This window comes from Convolutriloba macropyga, chromosome 5, assembly GCF_964194025.1.
Source record: "Convolutriloba macropyga chromosome 5, txConMacr16.3, whole genome shotgun sequence".
In the NCBI taxonomy this organism is placed as follows: Eukaryota; Metazoa; Xenacoelomorpha; order Acoela; family Convolutidae; genus Convolutriloba; species Convolutriloba macropyga.
This window is the reverse complement of record NC_134472.1, coordinates 21,836,610-21,861,624: the sequence shown is the minus strand read 5'-3', so window position 1 is coordinate 21,861,624 and position 25,015 is coordinate 21,836,610. Positions and strand designations below refer to the sequence as shown.

The 25,015-nt window shown below is 36.1% G+C and overlaps 1 protein-coding gene across 1 annotated transcript in view; it reads left to right on the top strand.

Moving 5' to 3' along the window:
* The window catches only part of LOC142339874 (uncharacterized), a 32,072-nt gene extending 21,765 nt beyond the window's left edge, over positions 1-10,307 (top strand). The window contains exons 5-6 of the mRNA XM_075390192.1: positions 9,365-9,510; positions 10,254-10,307. Of these exons, the coding sequence (XP_075246307.1) occupies positions 9,365-9,510; positions 10,254-10,278 (171 nt within the window). The 3' untranslated portion in view covers positions 10,279-10,307. The remainder of the gene's footprint in view (positions 1-9,364; positions 9,511-10,253) is intronic.
* Positions 10,308-25,015: the final 14,708 nt, after the last annotated feature.

Sequence of the window (25,015 nt, the reverse complement as noted above, 5' to 3'; positions counted from 1 at the left end):
TTTGTCATTTTTAGTTTTTTTCAGCCTCAAGAACCACAAACACTACCTCCTCTAGGGTTTGATTATTGTTTATTTTATAGCTTCTTGATGTAATGGGTTAATTTTCAAGATTTAATATCAACATCTTTTAAAAAATATTTGCAATTTTTTCAAGTTAATTTAATTTTTTATGAAATTCTTTGTCATTTTCCGGCACCAGAGTCCTAGGGACCTCTTTTAAGTTTTGTTGAAAAACTGTCGCATAGTTTTTAGAGATAATTGAATGGTTATCAATTTTTTTGATGTCTCTAGTTTTAGCAATTTTTTTTATAAAATTTATTTTTTTTTCAATTTTTTGGAAAATTATTATCATATTCCAAGTTTATGGATCTGTATGAGCCAGTGAAACTATTTACAACTTGGAAATAAGGATACTGGATAGTCTCTTGAGACAAGGAAATGGTTTTGAAGATTTTAAAAAGTTGAATTTTAGCAAAAATTTGTTAATTTTTGCGATTGTTTCCAAAATTTGTGGTTATTTTTGTTTTTCTTCTGAGTTTAACAATTTTTACTGGCCAACAGATGGGTTACTTGACAGAACGTCAGAGACAAAAATTGATTTTAAACATTTTTTTCCTGACGAAATCTGGAAACTTTTCTTTTTAAATTTTGCAATATTTTTTCAGCAGTTTTTTTATATTTGGTTTATTTACTGACAAAGCTAGAAACTAAACGTTGCAAAGTCGAATCAAGCTAAAGCTAGCCTCACTAAACTGTGGCTAGCTACTGTAGAAACCAACCGCTCGCTCGTCGTTTGAGAGCAATTCGCCCGACGTTAGTTGATTTTGTTTTTCTTTAGAGTATTTGTTTTCACCAGTGAAAGGTGAGACTAACGTTTTTTAACTTTTTTGCAGAATTGAGCCAGTTGTTCACTCAACTATATTAACAGAAAATTAACTTTTCGCTTCACGGATTTACATCTCTCAAAAGAACCTTTGACGTCATTATATTGAATATTGAATATATTGAATATCATTAGATGAAATATAGTCTAATTTAAAGTCAACATAGTTCATCAACAACAAGACAATACAAAAGGACTTCATGCAACCTGCTCAAGCTCTTTCGAAGAATCCCAATGAGAAGTATTTAAAAATTTTACGAACAAGCAAAAGAAAGTTCAATCAATTCTATAGTTACATGAAGAAATCAAAGACAGTTTTGTTGTCAGCTAAGTATACAGCAAAAATTTGATACAGATAATCATTAAGTTTTTTTTGGTTAGTTTCCTTATTCTTTTGTAATCTTAACCGTTTCCGTGAAAAAAATTCTACGCTTTCAGTATTTTGGTTCTCGGACTATTTTTCACGAAGTTTGTCACGGAAGTTTTGTCACCTCTTCCAAGCCAGACACAAAGCTGCAAACCAGACTAAAGAAGTTTGTCACCTTTGCAAACCATACACTAAACTGCAAACCCTAAAGAAGTTTGCTAATTTTTCTAAAGTGTAAATGAAGGTCTGCTTATTATCTTGTATAGATTGGAACTGCCTGCTTACCCAGCTTTTCCAATAAAAACAATGCAATGGTTAGTCCGACTCCTCTTTGAGTTATCTAACGTTTAAGATTGACGAAGAAAGGAGCAGAGGTGAAAAAAAAATTCTTCACCGCTAATCCATCAATGTTTAAGGGTAGATGCAATTGCAAAAAGATGAAAATTTTGAATAATAGAGTTGGAATTAACAGTGGATCGTATGTTGTCCCCAAGCTGCTCTTGTTGGCTGTAAGAACCTCTAGTTGGGAATATCAAAATTCAACCAGAGTTTTATTAGAAAAGATGGGCACATCTTTGAATTTGTAAACAAATTCATAACTTAAGAATTAATATTCTTTCAATTCTACAAGCTCTCAATTCGTCCACTTGATGTAACTGCGTTTCTCCGACGTTTTCCAGTGGTCTGATTTCCAATCGCGCAAACCGGCGTTCTATTTGATCAAGTCATTTCAACTCTCAACAAAGATTTTGGTATCAAAACTTTTCTACAGGTCAACTTCTAAGCTTCAGCTCTGATATGGTACTGTTTTGCTAATCTTCTACTCCTTATTAACTTATAAAACAACAACGTACAAGAAAAATCAAAACAAAAGAATCTGTTGACATCGCATTATGGACCACATTAGTTATGCCTTTCTTACGTAAAGTTTGTTATGATTTGAAATGAAAAATTGAATGACCTGAACGCCTTCTCTATACATTGTTGACTTCTATTCAAGCTTATCAAACTAAAACAAAAGCAGAATCAGACTTATGACGCTACCAAATAATCAATCGGTCAAACTAAGAATTCAAGAACTTAAGCCTAATTTGGAAGTAAAGTCCCCCACGGTATCTACAAATCAAATTCACCAAAAGTGATCACCGTGGATTTTGCCCCAAGAATGCACTTACTCCCTACCAGGTTTGACCACACTGATTTAAATACCGAATGATAAACATTTTAATAAATTCGATCCCCCTCAGAAAATCAATATTGCACCCAATCAACTTGTAAGAAATCCTTCCTTTTTTTGCTCATTAAATGTCTGGTTTGCCAAGTGACCTTGAATTGCAAGTCAACAGCCTGACTAACAATCCTATGGCGACGGATTTTTGAAACTCAAGTTGTATCCACTTCAAATGCGGCACCTTTGTGAGAAAAGTAGGATTTCCCAAATTCTACACTCCTCCCTTCTAGACTATTATTTTCCCGAATATTTGCTAAAACTGGCATTTCACCTAAATTTTAACCAATTTTAGTCTTAAGAACGTTCTGCTTGTGTTATTACAACTAGTCTCCTTATCATTAGGTTTTGCTTCATGCATACCTTTTTGTATTAGTTGCGCAACACATCATAACAGACTTACTCACTTAAGCTATACCTAGTAGACTACTTGTGAACCATCGCTAACTACAAATGAGCATTAATAGTACATTCACGTAATATTCTAGAACATTTATAAAACTTAAAGCATATTATTTCAAATACACAATTATGGCTTAAAACTACTAGAAAGATTATGCAAATTAAAAACTCATCACTGTTTATAGATACAACACATAAAACAACTAATGAAGAGGCAACTCAACACCACTTTCTGTTACGTCTTTTCTATAAAACAATTAATTAGTTGAACCATTGAATCAGTGCATCTTATATCCCGGCAATCTCACCAAAAACTCCATTTGAAAAATTTATTAACTATCAGCTCAATTAAATTGGCTCAACTCACCTATCTAATACTATTTCAAGATTAGTTATATGCAACTAGCTTGTTCTACCTAAAAATCACAAACCAAGTTTCTATGTTTAACCACTGATACCCCAGGCACCCTCTACCAGATACAGTTTGGATAAAAAAATCAAGCAATTATTTCGCCACGTAAACAAACTTAACAATATTAATCAAAATTTCGGACTAACTTTAGCTCTTTACCGGCCACTGATTAGACACAGAAACTAATTTGAAACACAAGATTAGATACTGCACTATGAAGAACCTATCGTGCTGAAGACTTTGACACCGACTGTACTATCTCAAAATCTCCCCCCTTCCATGCTTGAAGGGATGTCCTCCCATCTCTTCCTTGGACCGCAACCTCACATTTGGAGGTCTCTTCCTCCAACATCTTCTCCTCAGCAGCTTCAGCGACGTCCACTTCTCTTTCTGAATTGTCTGAAGCCAATTCGATTCTCTCAATATTGTGTTCCGTGCACCGCTGAGCCGGAATGCTGTCCGACTGCAGAACTGATTACCGGTCTCCTCCTTTCTGCTGTGTACCAAACTCATCGCGTTTGTCAACAGGTACTTCAAATCAACCAACGAATGTAACTCCTCCCCTCTGCTCTGGTCGTCATCCCTCGACGATAAGATGAAGTCGTGCTCCGACCTCTTAGCGCTGTTTAGAAATCCGTATGCAACTCTCGGCTTGATCAACTTCTCTGCTACCTTAGTGCTGTGAAATAGCTGTTGGCTCAAACTTCTAATTTGTCTTCCTTGCCAGTTAGTTCGCTCATCAGTTGCTAAGTCCTGCAGTAAACTGCAAGACTCAGTCGCTTCGGCTAACACCTGACCACAACTCCTGGATCCCAAATCCTCACTACATGAGCCGCATGATTCCGCTGATTGCTCACTGCGACTTGAGTCGGCCTCATTCTGCCTTTACTTCCTGACAGATGTCAACTTCCGACACCGTTTTCAAGAATTTCGAACCGCTTTGCATAGAATTCTGTGTGCTGTCTTCAAAAACCAACCCTCTTCGCCTAGTCGTTCTTCGATATCCTACATTTCGTTATTGATTTGAGCATTGAAAAGGAAATTCTTCTCTTAAGTGTATTTGGTTCTTCATAAAAAACAGCTCCAAAGCTCTCAAAATTTCCTCAACCAAATACACTTCAGCTGTTCTCCAGTTGTTATGACAAATTAAGACACTCAGGTTTTCTCTTAAAATTGGGGTATATAAGAAAATGTTGGTTTATTGAGCGTCCGATTTGCGCTCAGTATCACTCTCCCGCAGCGGGACAATATCCCCTCCATCCCCATCTTCTGTCCACCCGTCTTTAGCTCTAGACAAGTTATTTTTCAGTTCGGCCCGAAGCGCGGGTCTACTCAAGCATGACTGGTACTCATGACCCAATATACGATCGTAGACCCTCTGTAATTCTGGACATTCCTCCAAATCAGGTCTGCAGGTCTCTATCACTCCGGTTTTTTGATCACTTATTTTCATTTTGTCACTTACTGGACAAACTTCAAATCGTTCCAATACTTCAGTGAAGCTAGAGAGTTGATCCCGCTTGCTGGTGGAATTCGCTACACATAAAGCCTCGATAGGAATTTTCGACGAGTTTTCCCATTCCAACCCAGCGACTCTAGCTAAGGACAACACTTGTATTCTCTGTTCACCTGAAGTGTTCCTGGATGTACCACTGAAACAACTGAAGTGCAGTTTTCTGGGATGTTACCATAGTCAGCTTTAGACGTGCTCAATTCAGTAACTTCAAAAACCCCTGTTGCTTTCCAACAGAAGTCTATTTCACAACCCCTCGAACTAATTTGAATCCTAACTCGTCTATTCAAATTTTTAGGACTATGGACTACGCTCCTATCATTTTGAAAGTCCACAACTGCCCGTGTAGTAATTTCTAACTCTGTCTCAAACTCCTGAAACGCCGTATCTGCTTGTGGATAATTAACTGCACACAATTTTAGCCGTTTCTTATTTAAGTCAACCGGGTTGTAACTCCAATCAACCTGTCGAAAAATTTCTCCCTTCCTTTTTATTTGTGAGTCTGCACTTTGCCAGGGTCCACAATTTACGCTTGCGGGAGAAACGGAACCATTAATTTTCCTTTTGACTTTATTCACGTTTCGAAAAGACGCCTCTTCAACTCTACTAGATGCAAAACCCCTTCTCTCAATTAAACATAGGACTTTGTCATTAAGAGTGCCAATCTCTTTAATCAAATTCGCTCTATGATTGTCATGAGCCAGGAATTTCGCGAAATTTCTATGAATGGACTCTATCTCTCTCATATCGACTGCACCGCCTTCTACTAGGGACGAAAAATCAGGTGCCAGGAGCTGAACAACTTTAAGGCTTGTCTTGTGAGTACATCCAAAGAACTCATGAGGAAGCTTAGTTTCCTGATTCTCACTGCCCTCATAGTCAGAATCACTCATGAAGAGACAGTCATCTCCTCCATGGTTAGCTGATGAATTGTCAACGTAATAGACAAAACCTGCTGGCGTAACTACTTTCTCTAGCTTTGACAAGAACTTTTCCGTACTCTCCTCCTGTAAACTTCTTTGTTCGTTGTTCTCTATATCACGGCGCTGCATTTCCTCCTCTTCTTTTTCAACTCGAGACTGTAATTCTATATCCCCCAATTCATTTTATTCATCAAACTTTTTGGGTTGTTCAATTGCATTTCTTCCTCTACCTCTAATTCTGTCCCTACGATTGCAGTTTTTTCCTACTTAAAGATAGCTTCTTCTCGATGATATCAAACTATTGTCCTAACGAAATTACCACTCACCAGTTTCCGAAAAACAGAACTTGAAAGGCAAATTCGAAACCACATGCAACACCCACCCTCTCAATAGACAAAGCACTGACGCAATAGCTTGATCCTTACTCATTTGTAAGACGTCTACAACGTCAATGTAGTACATCTTCCAGTCTTTTTCTTTTCGGAAACCTTTCCGACGGAAAATACTCTACAAAGGGGAATGCACTCCAATCCATGTTGACTAAATAATTATGTATCTCCTTTTTTCTTTTCTTTTCTTATTCTGGGTGTTCCTCAGCTCTGACTCTGTCTACTCTGTCTATCAATGCTCTCTGTCTGAGAAGATCCTTTAACCTCGCACTTCTGCGAAGCCTATTCCTCCACTCCTCTCAGTAACTACTGCTCCTCTAATCTGATTTAATCAGCTTTGCCACTCTACAATAGCGTCCTGCTGCTGTTGAACCCCCGTTGGCCTCGTTTGCAAACTTTTTCTCGCTCTCTGCCTGAAAGCCAAACTCTCAAACCCGTGTTCCTCTAGTATTAAAAGAAAACAAAAATTGCGTGGAGAATCTCTCTCTCTCTCTCTCTATCTATCTCTCTCTACTCTACTCTATCTACTCCAATCTATACTCACAACTGTCACTTGCCAATTACCAGCTTACCAATTTCCTGTTCCAATTTCTCGATACTCTGAAGTGGTCTTCTTTCCTCAAGAATAATCAATTACTAACAATGACAGTCTTGAATAACTTGTTGTCACTTAGGTTTTCCCTCTTTAGACAGCCTCTAACTCTCTACTCGCAACACTCTCTGTACCTTGCCTCACAATTCTCCTGTTCTTGGGCAAGGTCGTGCAATAACTGAGCTAATGCACTACTCTTTTCTCTGCACAATCTCAGCCTCACGCAACTTACGCTCTTGACTAAGTCAGAACACTCTCCTAATCTCAAGAAAAGCTGATTGTTAACAATGCCATGAGTCGAGCTCCAACTCTACTGAGAACCCCTCTGCACATTCGCCCTCTTTCTTTCTCTCCCTCTCTGTCAACCTCCAATTTGATTTTGTCCACATATTCCGTTTTCTTCACTCGTCGTCGCACCAGAAAGTTCTCCTTCACTCTTTTTGATCGCACTTGCAAAATCCACTATTGTTCTACTGCAACCACCACAGCAGTCCAGCCACCCCAACTGTCAAGAAATCTCAAGAGCCCACCCAGGGGCGCCACTGTAGAAATTTGCACTTTGCTTAGGCTGACTAGCTGGGGACCGACTACCGCCCAAAACTCAAGAAATTGAAAGGGGTGTTTTGACGGCTTTCAGACTTCTATTGAAGGATTATGTTGTCCCCAAACTGCTCCTGGCGGCTGTAAGTACCTCTAGTTGGGAAAAATGAATTGATTTGAACAATCAAATAACATCAAATGAATAAAAAAGAAATGTAAAAGCTCACAAAATCACATCAAAATTCAACCAGAGTTTCATTAGAAAAGATGGTTCACACCTTTAAATTTGAAGCTAAATTCATAACTTAACAGCTACTATTCTTTCAATTCTACAAGCTCTCAATTCGTCCACTTGATCTAACTGCGTTTCTCCGGTGTTTTCAAGTGGTCTGATTTCCAATCGGGCAAACCGGCGTTCTATTTGATCAAGTCAGTTCAACTCTCTCAACAATGATTTTGGTATCAAAACTTTTCTACAGGTCAACTTCTAAGCTTCAGCTCTGATATGGTACTGTTTTGCTAATGTTGTGACTCTACTCCTTATTAACTTATAAAACAACAACGTACAAGAAAGATCAAAACAAAAGAATCTGTTGACATCGCATTATGGACCACATTAGTTATGCCTGTCTTACGTAAAGTTTGTTATGATTTGAAATGAAAAATTGAATGACCTGAACGCCTTCTCTATACATTGTTGACTTCTATTCAAGCTTATCAAACTAAAACAAAAGCAGAATCAGACTTATGACGCTACCAAATAATCAATCGGTCAAACTAAGAATTCAAGAACTTAAGCCTTATTTGGAAGTAAAGTCCCCCCACGGTATCTATAAATCAAATTCCCCAAAAGTGACCACCGTGGATTTTGCCCCAAGAATGCACTTACTCCCTACCAGGTTTGACCACACTGATTTAAATACCGAATGATAAACATTTTAATAAATTCGGTCCCCCTCAGAAAATCAATGTTGCACCCACTCAAGAAACCCCTTTTTTTGTTCGATAAGTGTCTGGTTTGTCAAATGACCTTGAACTGCAAGCCAACAGTCTTACTAACAATCCTATTTTAACCAATTTTCGAAATTAAAGTTGAATCCACTTCAAATGCGACACTTTTGTGAGAAAAGTAGCATTTCCCAAATTCTACAGATAGGAAATTTTTGATACATAGGGGATAAAGTGAAAAATCTTTTTCAATAGAGAAAAAAATCATAAATTAGAATTCATCAGAGTTCACTCTTCTTATTTTTTCCGCAAGATTTAATGGCAAATGTGTAGCGTCGCTGAAGAGTCAATTACATAGCATGAGCGCTTGATATGTGCAAAACGGACTGAGGTCCCAGGGTCCCAGACGGAAACCATCTCTGATCAGTCCATCCCCGACCGGAATGAATACTGATCAGACTCAACTGCGCTCAACTGCTCGAAATTCTTTCTGCAGTCGAGGTCCGCTTGAGTCCACTTCTGATTAGACTTAAATGCGCTCGATATTGTTTCTGACCAGACAGACTTTGGCTCAAAGCTGTTTTTGATCAGCCCACTTGCGCTCAAAATTGTCTCTCATCAGACCCACATTTGCTCGAAACTGTCTCTGAGCAGATTCCGTGGCGCTCACTTTAGTCTCTGATCGAACTATTCTTGATGATGGATGACTTTGAGAAGGCGCTCAAACTATTCTGTAACCAAAGTGTGGTGAGGTTCCTGAGATACATCAGACTATGTAACTTGGAGGGCAGAAATAACAGGTGCGCGCCCGAGTTGTCTGATGGGTCTGGCACCTCCAACTGGGAAATAACATGCACTGACACCTATTTAGCTGTGGGATTCCAAGCATAAATATGCACCCACTAAAAGTTGGAGTGCAAATGATAATATGCACTGATTCACTAAATTGAAGTGGGGTCTTTTAAACGATATATTGTTGCCATTTTTTCGGGGAAATATTTTGGTTGACCAATACCGCGCTTTAATCGACTAAATATATTGAAAATGATTGATTCTATTTGTCGAGGGTTACAGTAATACTAACAGTAACCACATCAACTTTACAACAACCAACGAAGAGGAACCTCAAAAAAGATGTCTTGTGTTATAATGGTTGTGCAATGGTAGGTGTTTGTGTTGATGATGGACGACTTTGAGAAGGCGTTCAAAGTGGTGAAGGAGATGAAGGACTTGGAGAGAGTGGTGTCTGACTTCAAGAAGATGAAGTTGGCTGTCAAGAGCTACAGACACTCCGAGGACAAACTCATCGACAGGTTTGAGAGTATCATGTTTCATCAAACTGTTTGTTATGGTCATTGATTCGAGGCACCTCGCATTACTTTGGCCATTTTTTCAAATTAGGTTTTGGTTCCTTTCCGTTTTTCCCAAACACAAAATATAATTGTGAGCCTTCTCGTAACATGGAAGCTAATATCTTAAAGCGTGATGATCAGAACTCATCCTATATTTTCAAAGAAATAAAGCCGGTTTTTAATGTCAGAGATGTGAAAATCAATAAGTGAAGCGTGAAAAAAGCACTCTAAGAATCAATTCACTCCTGCAAGTGGACGGCAGTAGACAAACTACACCAAAAACCATCAGCCTTTTAATTCTCTGCAAAATCCAGAATACTTCTGTTGCGAAATAAATAACTCTAACAACAAGTGAGTGAACCGACCGAGAAATGTTAAATTTTTCGCTGCAAACTATATAACTTTGTTTTGCAAAATATAAATTTACATAAATTCACCGCTCTGAAAAAAGTGTTAAAATTGTGTGAGATCAACAGTGAATGGGGAGTAAGGGAGGAATTGTTCGATTTAAGCCCCCCCCCCCCCCCCCCCCCTAAAAGTACCCCCTAATCTTACATCTTTTTGACACTTTTTTCTAAGCGGTGAATTAATGTATTTTCACTACTAGAGTTAGCGGTGAACTTACTGAAAATCACCAATAAAATATGCCATTTCGCCGCTAAAAATTGCAAATCTTACAAAAATTCACCCCGCATGTTTTACAGAAAGAAGAGTGAACAAAAACACTAAACGTTAGTGAGAGATGACGCAGTGGAAGAAGAGTGGATGACATCTTGGAGGTGAGAGGTTCAAACCCTTGTAACGGCAGTGAAATGAGGTGACTTTTTGTAAGTTCACCGCTTACTATAGCGGTGAAATTACATAATTTCACCGCATTTCACCGCAAAATTACGTACGAAAATTGCGGTGAAAAAAAACAACTTTTCACCGCTTATCTTACATATTTTTCCAATTCTTCCTGGACCCGGGAGGCAATCTACCTAACATATACACTATCACTGAACAGAAAACAATCTTCTGAAAGAGTAGTCTCTTTCAAGCTTGACAGAAGCAGGAAACTATAACAGTGGGTTCTTGGTTTTGAAACCGAACCAATAGAGTCCGCTCAGTAATTTTCGAGTCCATGCCAAAGGTGAAAGTGTGGGCTCTCTCCTGGATCAACGAATAAGTCTTAGACGGGAATATCCGAAGAAATTCTTATACGTAGCTAAGGCTGATCTTCACTAGATTATGGCACTTTCTGTTTTAACAAGCGCTATGACCGAAAAATTAAATCTTTTTGCTAACTCCAGCTAAACCTACATTTCTAGTGAAATTGCGTAAAAACAGTCGTGGGTTTGAACAGATCACTGTTACATTCTAAAAGTACACACTAACCAATTCTGCTAACACTTTTGCACCAGCTGACACGCAATTGCAAAAAGATTTTGTACTAGGTGAATATTATAAAAGCTCAAACCGTATCATTCCTAGGTTGCGATGTGTTTTTGGAACTATGATCAGACCAAATGATCAATACTACGATGAGAATACATAAAGCACATTGAAAAGAGCATTCAAGAAAGATGACATAAAACAAAAAACCCCGAACCACGGTTAACCGCTCATAACGTTTGAACATATGTATAAACATAGTTATAAACATTCTTGAAAATAGTTGCAAACAATTTCAATACAAAAGTAGACGCCTAAGACGGAACACGAAAATCCAAAAACAGAGTAACAAATTTCTGACGAGCAGAACAAAAAACGGACCATGCTATAAAACACAACTCATGCAACAGCAGAGATTAAAGGTTTTCCTTGATCAACAACAAAGAAACGAAACTGATGACCCACACAAAACCATCAAAAGGCTGCCGTTACAAAAAGAGCGGGTTCACTCATTGTGGATTGAGCTTTTGGCGCATCATCTAGGATCGTATTTGACAAATTAATCAGCAATATAGTGAAAACAAATTACTCACAGCTGCGAACCAAGCGAAAAGGAGCGGAGGTCCATGCTCGAACTACCTGTGACTCTACTCACCTGACCAAGTAAAGATCCACTGTAATGTGGCTGTAAGTGGAACTGATTGAAGGCAATCAATCATTCAACAAAAATTCCGCCCAAAAACCAAGAAAACAGCATTCGCATTCATCGTTTTTTAACAAGCTTTGCAACAAATTTGCTGAAATGTCCACCATGCCAGTCAGAAAAAAATTTCCCTCAAAACAAGATTAGTGATGTAAGAAGACTTTCAGTGCAAATTCAATTCCATTTCTGGCCTCATGTAACTGGAAAGCCTCACTTCTGAGCTGGAGCCGAAATTGAAATCAATGGTTCGGAAATACACATCTTTTGACTCGATGAGTTTGAATGTTGCTGCTAGTGAAGGTGTTTCATCTCAGAGACAGCAGAAATTAGACAATTGAAGGTGTTCAATCTTCGAAACTGAGAAAAGGCAACATTTTTTTAAGTCCGTGCCGCCAATTGTTCAAGAAATCCCAATTTTGGTCGCTGGAATTTGTACTGAGATAAACCAGTCAGTGAGCGTCAATAGCGGTTCAGTTTTCACAATTTTTGTCTAAATTGTCTCAAAGTATACATGAAAACATTTTACCCCTCTAAAAAGTTGTCTGACTCTAAAAAGTTGTCCCTCTAACAAGCTGTAAGGTATTCATCATTTCGGATACACATCGATATAACTTGAAACAATCACAATCTAACTGAATTGGAATTATAAATCAAACAACAAAAAGTGCTCGCAATCAACCGAAGAAAAGGGCGCACAAACGGCAATCAAAATTCCGGAGCAATGTCAACTATCAGTGGTCATACTCAAGCAACATCTAAGGACACTTTTATCAAAGGTTGGACACAGAAACCAATAGTTTGCAAACGTTCATTTCAAGAGTGAGCATGAACACAGTTTCATTAAACGGAACAACGCATGCAACAGCAATCAGACACATCCATGGTTTAGACCCTTTTTAACTGCAAGCAGTCCCATTTTGCCTAATCTCAGCACAGAAACATATGCTTTTAAAGAATTTTCACTCCATCTTGCTTCTGTTCACGGAGAGCATGTAATGAAATCCGCCGAGTCACAATCGGTTTTGGCTCACTGCGCAACTCTCAACAAATTGCAAATCTAAAGTAAAATATGTGCCCGGTACGATTTCTTGAAAAGTTTTTAGTGAGCCAAAGTCAAATGACTAAAAAATAACAAAAAATACAGGTGGAACTCAAATTTTCTCAAATAATTTTAGGCAAAAGGCGTTGAAGCCAAGAAACCAAATGCTTTGGACTGAAATTATCTTCTACGTTCATTGACCCTCTTTTGTAACTAAAATTGACTTGTCAATATTGAGTTTGATCTTGAAACTCATTCTGGTCAGTAACTAACATAAGAATGAAAAGCCAAAATTGTTTAAAACAGTTCAGCACCCTATTACAATCGGTATAATTTCTGAATCGCAAAGTTCCACAAGTAGACCAAAATGAGTCTTTCTTTGCTGGTTGTCGATTAAAACAAAAACATTCCGAATGTTACTGATATCGCTAATTTGACAAAAAGTCAATATATCAAAATTTTATCCAGAAAGCCTTAGATATTTCCTTTAACAGCTGTTTAGATACCGAATTAGAAATCTGTTCTTTTTAGAATCAGTCGTATGGTTACAAAAAACATTAAATGCTGGCGAAATTTAAGAAATCATTAAAAATTTAAGGAAACAATTTTTCGGAGCCATCAAAACCATGATTTTTACTCAGAAAACACAATATGTATATATTGGTTTTTATTTGAACAAAAATGGGATCTCTTTTTATTTCAACCCTTAAATTAAACTAGAATTGCCTCTATTCGGGACAAAAAATGCGAATGAGTTTTTTGGAAAGGGAGAGACTCAAAAAATACAATCCAAAACATTTTTCATTGCAAAAATCAACCATTGGACCAACAATGACCTTGCTATGGCTGCGTGACTGCTAAAAACGCATTTTTTACAAATACTTGCGTAATTTGTTTTGCAAACGAATAATTTTCATATCAAAATTAAATGAAGCAATTAGAAATTTTTTTAATATTGATTTAAATTAATGGAAGACCGCTAAAATGTTTATAGTTCCAGAAAACATTCATGGGAGCCAGAGGTAAAACAAGCCCTTATCTGAGTAATTGAAAATTGTATTAGCAGTTTTTATGTGTGCAGTGACCTTGCTATGACTGCGTGACTGCTAAAAACGCAATTGTTACAAATACTTGCGTATTTTGTTTTGCAAACGAAAAATTTTCATATCAAAATTAAATGGTGCAATTAGCAATTTGTTTAAATATCGATTTAAAATAACGGAAGCTAATTTAACCGCTAAATAAAATAACCGCTAAAATGTTGATAGTTACAGAAAACTTGCATGGGAACCAGAGGTAAAACAAACCCTATTCTCAGTATTTGAAGATTGTATTAGAAGTTTTTTTGTGTGCAATGCAAGTCAAACTGGACAAAGTGGGCTAATTAATAAAATTTGATGAGATTCTTTTTTAAGAAAAAGAAAAAAATGCTGAGGTTTCAAAAATTTAGCTAAAATTATAATTAAAACATTAGATTCTCCAAATTATAATTAAAACACATGGTTCTCAATAAAAGAGTTCTCTTTTTTTATGCGTGAAACCAATTTTAATATTTTTTTAACCAAAAATGGTTTAAATTAGCAAAACTTTTTTTTAAAAATTGTGAACTAAACAAGCAAAGCTAGGCTTACCTTGACAAATTTTAAACCCCCGCAAGTCTCTGGGTAAACGGAAACTCAAAAACATCGTTTTATTTTGAAATTCTAGTTTTAACAAGCTTTCCAATTATACTACTCAAAACTCTGTACGAAGAAAATATCGATCCGCAAAAACTGATTGAACAAAAAACCCAGTTGAGCCTATAGCTCCTCCCCCAAAAAGGTCCGTAAAGAAAAAAACTTTACTGGGCATACTTCTTCAATACGACAGGGAATTAAATTAAATCAGCCGAATATTTGAAGCCATGAAACCAAATGCTTTGGACTGAAATTATCTTGTACGTTCATTGACCCTCTTTTGTAACTAAAATTGACTTGTCAATATTGAGTTTCGTCTTGAAACACATTCTGGTCAGTAATTAACGTAAGAATGAAAAACCTAAATTGTTTAAAACAGTTCAGCACCCTATTACAATCGGTATAATTTCTGAATCGCAATGTTCCACAACTAGACCAAAATGAGTCTTTCTTTGCTGATTGTCGATTAAAACAAAAACATTCCGAATGTTACTGATATCGCTAACTTGACAAGAGATTCTTTTTTAAGAAAAAGAAAAGAAAGCTGAGGTTTCAAAAATTTAGCTAGTATTATAATTAAAACATTAGATTCTCCAAATTATAATTAAAACACATGGTCCTCAATAAAAGAGTTCTCTTTTTTTATGCGTGAAACCAATTTTATGATATTTTTTAACCAAAAATGGTTTAAATTAGCAAATTTTTTTTTGAAAAATGTGAAATGAACAAGCAAAATTAGGCTTACTTTCACAAAATTTAAACCCCCGCAAGTCTTTGGGTAAACGGAAACTCAAAAACATCGTTTTATTTTGAAATTCTAGTTTTGACAAGCTTTCCAATTATGATACTCAAAACTCTGTACGAAGAAAATATCGATCCGCAAAAACTGATTGAACAAAAAACCCAGTTGAGCCTATAGCTCCTCCCCCAAAAAGGTCTGTAAAGAAAATAACTTTACGGGGCATATTTCTTCAATACGACAGGGAATTAAATTATTTCAGCCGACTTTTTGAAACAAGAAACCAAATGATTTGGACTGAAATTATCTTGTACTTTCATTGACCCTCTTTTGTAACTAAAATTGACTTGTCAATTTTGAGTTTGGTCTTGAAACTCATTCTGGCCAGTAACTAACATAAGAATGAGAAGCCAAAATTTTTTGAAACAGTTCAGCACCCTATTACAATCGGTATAATTTCTGAATCGCAAAGTTCCACAACTAGACCAAAATGAGTCTTTCTTTGCTGATTGTCGATTAAAACAAAAACATTCCGAATGTTACTGATATCGCTAATTTGACAAGAGATTCTTTTTTAAGAAAAAAAAATTCTGAGGTTTTAAAAATTTAGCTAAAGTTATATTTAAAACATTAGATTCTCCAAATTATAATTACAACACATGGTTCTCAATAAAAGAGTTCTCTTTTTTTAATGCGTGAAACCAGTTTTAATATATTTTTTAACTAAAAATGGTTTGAATTAGCAAAAATTTTTTTAAAAAAAATGTGAACTAAACAAGCAAAGTTAGTCTTAGCTTCACAAAATTTAAACCCCCGCAAGTCTCTGGGTAAACGGAAACTCAAAAACATCGTTTTATTTTGAAATTCTAGTTTTGACAAGCTTTCCAATTATACTACTCAAAACTCTGTACGAAGAAAATATCGATCCGCAAAAATTGATTGAACAAAAAACCCAGTTGAGCATATAGCTCCTGCCCCAAAAATGTCGGTAAAGAAAATAATTTTACTGGGCACACTTCTTCAATACGACAGGGAATTAAATTAATTCAGCCGAATTTTTATGTGGTTTTGCAATTTAAAACAAAAATTAATGACCGATTTATTTGGCTTCTCTAAATCGAGCAATTTAGAAGTCATGAGTAAAAGGAACTAATTGATATAAAAAACAACAGAATTTGATTATTTTTTTAGGGGAAAATCATTCTCCATTTTAGACAACCATCCTAGACAATCGAAAACAAAAATGTGAATACAAAAATCAGTTGGGTTAATTGAAACTGAATTGATTGATTATTATGATATTGGAAATTTCAGCACAATATGGGTATTTTGGCATTGAGTAATATATGTTGCGTAAATACAATGATAATTTCAATAGTCAGGGGAAGTACTCAATTATAACTGTGAATAGGTTAGAATTCATTCAGTTTGTTTTTGAATACTTTCGCTTAGGGTACACACTAAGTTAAGGTAATTTTACCATTAAAAATAACTAAACACCTCATTAGTTAATGTAAATTTGACTTTCTTGAACTCGCCTTTACTCAAGTTAACTTGACTCAAATAAATATGAAGTTAAGGTTGTTACGTTTACCTTGATTATACCAAAGCGAAAGTTCTTAACTTTGTTAAGGAAAAATTACCTTAACTTTTTTTGTGTGTTATAATTAATTATTGATTAGTTTGTGACAATTTTATGCACTTTAACAGTTTTTCCCATCGAATAACTATCAAGAACTTGTCGGCAAATTGCTTTGTGAGCATAATGAGAATAACGCAATTGGCAATCGAGTTAAAGTCGATTAAAGATTCGGATATTGAAACTGCTAAAAAAGAGTATTTTTGAAAATCATGAAAGCATTGATCCGAACAGCCAGAGTTTATATCAGCGGAAGGAGAACAATTTTTGCAAACGTGTTCCAAAAAACGGTTGCGAATTACTCCTTTGAATCCGAACACTATCGATAACACAATATACGACGGAACTCGTAACACAGCCCATAAAATGCCATTTGCAAGGAAGAGACGAATTAGAGTTCTGTTTCGTTCGTTATTTTTAGTTGATACAGTTGAAGATTGCAGCCTTATTACTATTCTGCGGTATAGGTAAATTGTTGCCAAGACTATCAGTAGCAAAAGTGCAAAAAGCAAAGAGTCTATTGCAGTCATAATTTTATATTCGTTGTTGTTGTTGTTACTTTCGTAAGTCTAGATTCAAGTGTACAATCTATAATTTTTGCATTTGTTTCATCAGTTTTTGATGAGCATTTTCAAAAAACAATTAAACCGCGAGAACCACAGATGTTCCAAATGTTTCAGAATTTTATTCCGCGAGAACCCCAAATGTCAGCTATTTTATGTTTGGTTTAACATTGAGCCTTTTCCTACTTTGAGAAACTCTTAAATACAATAAGTACAGTGAGACATAGAAGAACACGATAGCAATTATATTTAAATTTTACAATTTCAGTTTTACTGCTTTATTCCTGGGCACCAGAACTGTGAGCAGACAAAAAAGTCTATTTTCCCAATTGGTTTTCACCGCCGTTTTTTGTATCATTGAGCACAGATTAGTAAAAAAAAAGCTAGGTAAACTTCATCAACTGTACTTAGCAGCTAGCAAATTAGCCAAACTAATAAAACTCTCTTGATTGTTCCCGAAAACTTGAATATTTTATTTCAAGCATTTGAAGTAAACTAATTTACCAAAATGGGTTATCGTTTTTGATGTCACCAATGTTTCAGACAGAAAAATTACAAACGAATTGGGCAAATTTTTATTCATTTCCTTAAGCTACTGATTCAATGGATTACGGCGTCCAAAAACTAAGCAACGAAAAACTTAAGCAGTCCTTTTGAATATAGGATCATATATTTTGAAAGTGGTAAAAAAAAATTCCGTTTGAGGGAAGCGTTTTTGCGTTCCTTGACAAATTGATTGCAACACAGATTGAGCCTCAACTGTAAATGGAGAATTGGGAGGGTTCTCCAAGTAAAGTTCTTTTGCAATAGTAGTAAATTTCTACACAAAAATTATTTTTGCACCAAAATCTGCTTACTTATTCCCAGGTTTTTTAAGAGTGCGTTTTGCAGCAATCCAAACTCATCGACATAAAATTAGTGCAGTGAAATCAGTGTTTGACAACTTCACGAAATTAGTTACAAATTGATTTAAATGTGTTCTTAAATGATATAAAAAATCTCATACTTCTTAAACATAGTGTAACATCTGTATTGCATTATGCAAAAAACTTTTTTCCTTATGTTTGCTGTGAAACACCTATTGCGTAAAAAATGCGCCAACTGGCTTTGGAGTGTTGTTGCATTTTTAAAATGCATTTTCTCATTCAACCGAACTCCTTTCCGCAACTCTTTTCCACTCGATGACACAGAAAAGCAAGCTACAAAGCCAGCTGTAGAGATTTTTGAGAAGGCCCTCACTTCTACCCAAAGCATGTGTCTGGGCGCTTTTGCTCCCGCAGATCGAAAGATCACCATCAACTATGAAGAGAAACATAGCTTTGTGATAGTTGGACTAGGACTGGACAAAATCTGAACGATGTAGAAGCAGTTATCAGCAAAATCTACCCATTAAAAACGAACTTAGTGCGCATCAGCAGTAAAGCCAGTTAAGCGCCAACTCACCTTGTGAGGTTGCGAAACCAGGAAAACACTGGTTTTGATCAGCTATCAGTGCCAGGCTTTGATCACAAGGCAAATAGGTGTTCCTAAAAAGCCCCCTGCCTGAGACGTCGTGGCAATCACAGAGTGGTTGACTTCGTTTTGCCCAGAGAAACCACGATGTGTGCTGACTGCTCGGGCGCCTCTGCTGCCAACCAAAAAGGTTGCGAATTAAAAAAAGAAGACGAGGCATCCCTGAATCAACCATTCACATTGAATGAATTTTTTGAAATACTCTGAGCAATCAAACGAATAATCACGCACGCAGTCGGCAAAATCAGGGTCATTAAATCTTCAGAGTTTGACCTCACACATTTCAGTTATGAGTGCAAAGTGATCTGAACGAACGATTTCATCAAACTCGTCCTCAGGCCCTTTAGTATGCCTCCCGAATCAAACAAGCATGAGAGTCAAGAGACTGACACACCTCCTGCTGACTGACAAGCTACCACCACTGCTCTCAACAACTACAACAACTGTGATTGGCGCAACCACCGCATAAAGTAAACTAATATGAGAAGAAAAGGGACTTAACGTTTCAAGAAGTTGCTATTCTGACTCGACAGCAGATTAAGAAATACATGAAACAATCGAGTTTGCGTTTTCTCTTTCAATGTCAGTGTTATATCAATTCCACAGGTTAAGCGTTGGGCCACACATGTATTGCAGCACAGAAATTGCGTCAGTTTGCTTAGGCGTTGATGTTCACATTTTTTCAGGATAAAAAATTATGGTAAGCCTGATCTAAGTTACATTTTTTTAATAGACTATAAGTAGGATCTTCAGTTGTATGCTCAATTTCAAAAGTTTTTTGACAACACTGCTTTTGAATTGTTAATTTTGATCCTTCAAGTAGAATTCATGTTGGTTTCACATAACATATATATTTTCTTTAATTATTTAAGTGGAACTATAAGATAAGTTGAGCATCTTGTCGCAATTCGTTGGTAAAACGCGGTCTGTTCGATTTCTTGTTCAAACTATATTTTGACGACTCATTTTACCCTTGAATGTTTTGAAAACACATCTTTGAATATTTTTGTGCTAGTTTATTCTAATAAAATCTTCAGATTGATTGACTTACTCTCCTTTTTGACGCATGTGCGCCCGTGAATTGCAACTGTCTAATTTGTTGCGTAAGGTTTTTTGACAACCTGTTTAAATTGCTGGGCTCATTTATGCATGAAATCATTGCAGACAAGGTCTCCTATCAAATGAAACTTGAACTAGATTAAGAGAAATTTCACAAAAAAACTTCTTTTGGATTATGATGACAAATTTTGTTAGCATATCTTTCTCAAAATTTTTGGTCATATTTTTTGTTTTGTTGAAAGCAAGACTTTAAAATTGTTGAACATGGCGACAAAATATGTCACCATATTCCTCAATTAAGCATGTACCCTTCTTTATGATAATTTGAAATTATCTCTTCGGTGTTGATTTTGCGCAATCGGCACTAAGGCATCTTCAAAACTAGTTTTAATTGCAGCCCAGATTCTTTAATGGAGTTTTGGATAATATAGTAGTTGTTTTTGTATTTGCTGAGGAAATATTCCTGAATTAACGGAATAATGATTTTTTGTTGTATTTTGTAATAATGTTTGATTCTTCCTTTTGCTCAACTCAATAATCGAAGCTTGGTGTGAATGGCGTAAAAATTTTTTTGGAATCTGATCATGAGCATCTGAGGGTGAGATAGAAACAATTACTGAAAATTTATCCGAGAGAATTTTCAAAAATCAATATTGACTGCCCGCTTTTCACACCGAAGGTTTTTTCAGAAATTGGTTGTATCTGATCAATTTTTGTAAAAAAGGATGTTTCAGCAAATTAATAACTACTGATCAGCTCTCATACAAACGGATTTTTCAGAAACCATAAACGCAATCAATCATTCTTCGCCAAATGAAACACCAGTATAATTTAGCTGATTCTGACTTTTTTAAGAATTTTTTAAGCTGGTCTTTTCCGCTTGGCTTAGGAGTTTTTCAAATTTATTACACCCACTGTATCTGAAAATCATAAAAAAACTTGTTTTTGTAATGGTATTTAAAATTTTATAACTCATAAAATGGAAACTTTTTGTCAAAATTGTTTGCATTTGGTTGTTCTTTTGAATAAAACATACAGTTTAATCAAAAACATAACGCTCAAAAGCTATTTCAAAACATAGTAGTTTGACTATTCCGTTACTGTCGACTCACTTAGTTGTTTTCAAAGAGTTTTCGCAGTCGGATCACTAGCTACTCAAAAGAACATTAATTACTGGCTTGTTGTGGAGTCACGGGGACGCAGCGTATGGAAATTGGATACCACAAGCTAGGGGAAAATCTTTATTTCAAAATGCGGAATCTGAGTGACAAATTTTGTAACCAAGTTACGCAATACGGCCAATTTGGCTATTTTGTGAAATTTGACGCCAAAATATTTAATCAAATTCTAAACATCTTTTTCTAAACCATTGTTGATCTTTTAAGCCAACTTTACATGTATTATTAGCCTACAATTTGTGAAAAATGATGTGCAAAATGGACGAAGTAATCCATCCCAATTTGACAGGTGTGCTATTCTGAAATGGTACAGGTCTCGAGAACGTGATAAAAATTTGAACCCGGTAAAAAGTGCACTTCTTAAGACAAAATCTATGTATTATGCAAAGGTTCTGTATTTCTGACATCCTAATGCACTACCAGTTACCTATTTTGCCATAGCTTTTATTTGAAAAATGCTAAAAACTTAGAAGACAAAGAAGGTAACCTGGTCGTTTTGGTTGATCTCAAATTTGCACACAATAAACTGTAGTGACTGTGTTATGAAGCGTTATTACGGCGTGTTTAGGGTTTTGTGTGCCTGTTAGACGCTTTTCACCTCCTGTTCCAGATCTGTCATCTAAGCATATTTTTGATTATCAAAAAATTGATGGATTACTTTATTTTTCTGCGAAATGATGTTTGATTTTTTGTTCGGCAACAAAGAATCATTTGGAGGTGGATATTTTATTTTGTCAGCAAAAAAGTCTGAAACACGCCTGCAGAACAAGAATTAGAGTTCTATTTATTGGACAAAATTTATGTTCTGCACGATTTTTGCAGGTATTTGAAATTTGTGCAACCAATTGCAAGAATCTGGGTAGCATAATCGTATGAAAAAATTCCATCAATAGGGTTTGCAATTGTATAGTTTGTAGCAATCTATATTCAGACTGATAAATAGGTCTAAAAATTGCATTGATGGTGGAGCGCATTTTTGTGACAACTTCAGGATCTTTTCCGTTTGCGCCCCCCTCCCAGCTTAGTGGGTGCATATTATTTGCACCCCCCAGACGCACTTGCCATATTTTTACATAATGATTTAATGTGTAATGACACGTGCTGTAACTGGGTGGTACATGACGTACTGGGTGGGGGGGGCACAAACGAAAAAGATCCCAATTTCAATATAGACTATAACTAGATAAATAGCATCCTAGATATGTTGGTAATTTTTTTTCATGGGTCGATTGAAAGTCCTTCAATACACAATTCTGATGAAGCACGACCTTTTCACGGCCAGAGCAAAAATTAAGCTCTTCAGCGCTTTTCAGCGAATTTTCAAACGCGTAAAGATTGTACACTGCGTTGAGGCACAAAATTAAAGACAGATATTGCAATTGTTGCAACTATCGGCGATACAACTGCTGTGATAAGAAGCCAGATACGTATTTTTCTCTGCATCAAAGCATGTGCTCTTTCAGCCAGACATATGTATATGTATCTCTCAATAGCAAGCCCAAAAGTGCAAATCACAGAGAAAGCGGAAGTTAGAAAACGAATGTTAATGGTTAGTAAGAAAGAAGAGACGATATAGTTGTCCAAAAGGACCTCCATGACATCAACTGCCCTTTTGTTGCAACCTACAGAAATAGGGATCGAAGGCCTAAAACAGACTATATATATATATATTATATATATAGATGTATAATTATATATATATATATATATATATATATATATATATATATATTTATATATATATATATATATATATATGTATATATATATATATATATATATTATATATATAGATGTATAATTATATATATATATATATATATATATATATATATATATATATACATATATATAAATAGAGGAACCAAACATTTAACTTGAATGTATTTCGCGACAGAACCAAATTACTACTGCCCTTGATGTATTCTAAAACCAAAGCGAATTCAAAGTCAAACCTCAAAGATAATAAATAAAGCCAAAGTAACTTAAACTGCTGAGAAAGATTGGAAAAGTAAATGTTGATTCAGATTAAGATTCAATTCTACAACAGCCTTCAAATTCTCACCCGGGAGACCAAATCTGAGAGCGCAACATTAGGGACTATTGATATCAGTTACAATTTATCTTCTTTGAACTCTTCCCGAAAGGGCTTTTTGTTTTTCAGACTTGTTTTAATCGAATACTGATTAGAAACGAGTGTGTTAGCAGATCCCAGTGATATTTGTTGTTGATCAGTATTATTGTTGAAATTAGTGTATCCAGTTAGCTAGAGTTGGTAATTAAGCTATCTTAGAAAACAAGTTCCCGCTTGTCCGAACTCAGGACTGCTCGATTTATAAGGGATTGAAACTTGTATTCAGTAAGATTAGACTAAAACTTTAGTTATTTGGCTTTATAAGGAATTTCTCACTAGTTATCTGGACCACTTAGAAAATTAATAACAATTAACAGAAGGTGACTCGTGAATAAAATTGGTTTTTGAAAAAAATTAACACTGTACAGTAGATAGGATTTAGTAACTTCACTTCACATTTCGTAGGGCAAACTAATTCCTTAAGTACACTTTATTTTATTCAGATATAGTTTCATTAGGGTGACTATAAAGATAACGATAAACCAACCAATTGATTTATCGGATTTTTAACTGGCCGCGCTCCTTCAACGAGACGAATAGTGCAGCTACAATGAGGGTCGGTCTGACTACTCGTAAAAGACTGGCAACTAGGTTAATTCATAGACTTTGGACAAATCAACCATGTAGACTCTTCAAGTTATGCCCTTATCCTGAAAACTTGATGAGCACGGGCTTAGCGTTCCATTAAGGTGGGCTAATACTCGACTGGTTTGGTTGGGAACTGAAGTCCGGCGAATTCTGCACATCTTCAATTTTATTTTAAGTATTATTGCTGATCTAAACTTAATTATTTCAACTGAGAACTGCAATTCCGGAAACACATATCTGATCCCAGTTTGTGAAGAGGACTTAGAGCAAATTCCTTGGCAATTCCAGATCAAAGCCAAAAATACGACGACAAAAGAAATCTGCTTGGAAAAATCAGAGACGTTTTTGCGATGAACGACGACAAAATTGGTCACATACATTTGGTCTAAACTGAAATTGACACCGGCGATACTACTCCCATCAAATTTTCTCAGCATAAACTAGAAACTGGAACGATCACAGTTGTTAAAAAGAAGATTGAAGAGATGGTGGAGAGAGCAAAATCTCCGATCATGAAAAAGCCGGTGAGTGCAACGATTGTTTTGCTGCCAAGACAGATCGGAGCAACTGACTGCAGAAAACTTGACGAGGTAACCAAGAAGAGCACTTTCCCACTTCCAAAAAGTTGACCTGATTTTGGATGAATAGCATGGAGTCACAGTTTTCTCTAGCATGGAACTAGCCTCTGGATAATGGCAGTCTCTTTTGGCCGAGAGTGCTATACCAAAACTGGTCCACAGCCATTCGTGGTCCATAACCTATTCAGGAGTCCATTAGCTACTTAGGATTCAAATTGAGCCCAGAGGAATTTACACCAAATTAGAGCAAACTCATTGCAGCACGTGACTTGAAAAGTCAGAACAAAATTCCAGAACTCATGTTTTTTATTGCATTCTGTAGTTACCACAGACGCTTCATCAAGTTTTTCGCTGGGTTTGGGACTCCTCCTCTACAGATAACAACAACAACATGACAGTTCGCTTAAAGACCTGAACACTACATCGCATTCAAAAAACGGAATGCGGTTTTGATTGCCAGGTCAACACACAAACATTTGGACATTCAATCACCTTTTACCGTGAACACTGATCTAAGCGATATTATTCTTGGAGCAGTACGTTCAAAATTTGGCAACGAGTTGAACATCCAGTTGTTTTTGGAAGCAAATTCAAAACCCCAGTACTAGAACAACAATGATGGAATGACCCATTCAAACAATGATGGAATGATATTCAGAATGCTCCAAGAAGTACAATAGTTCT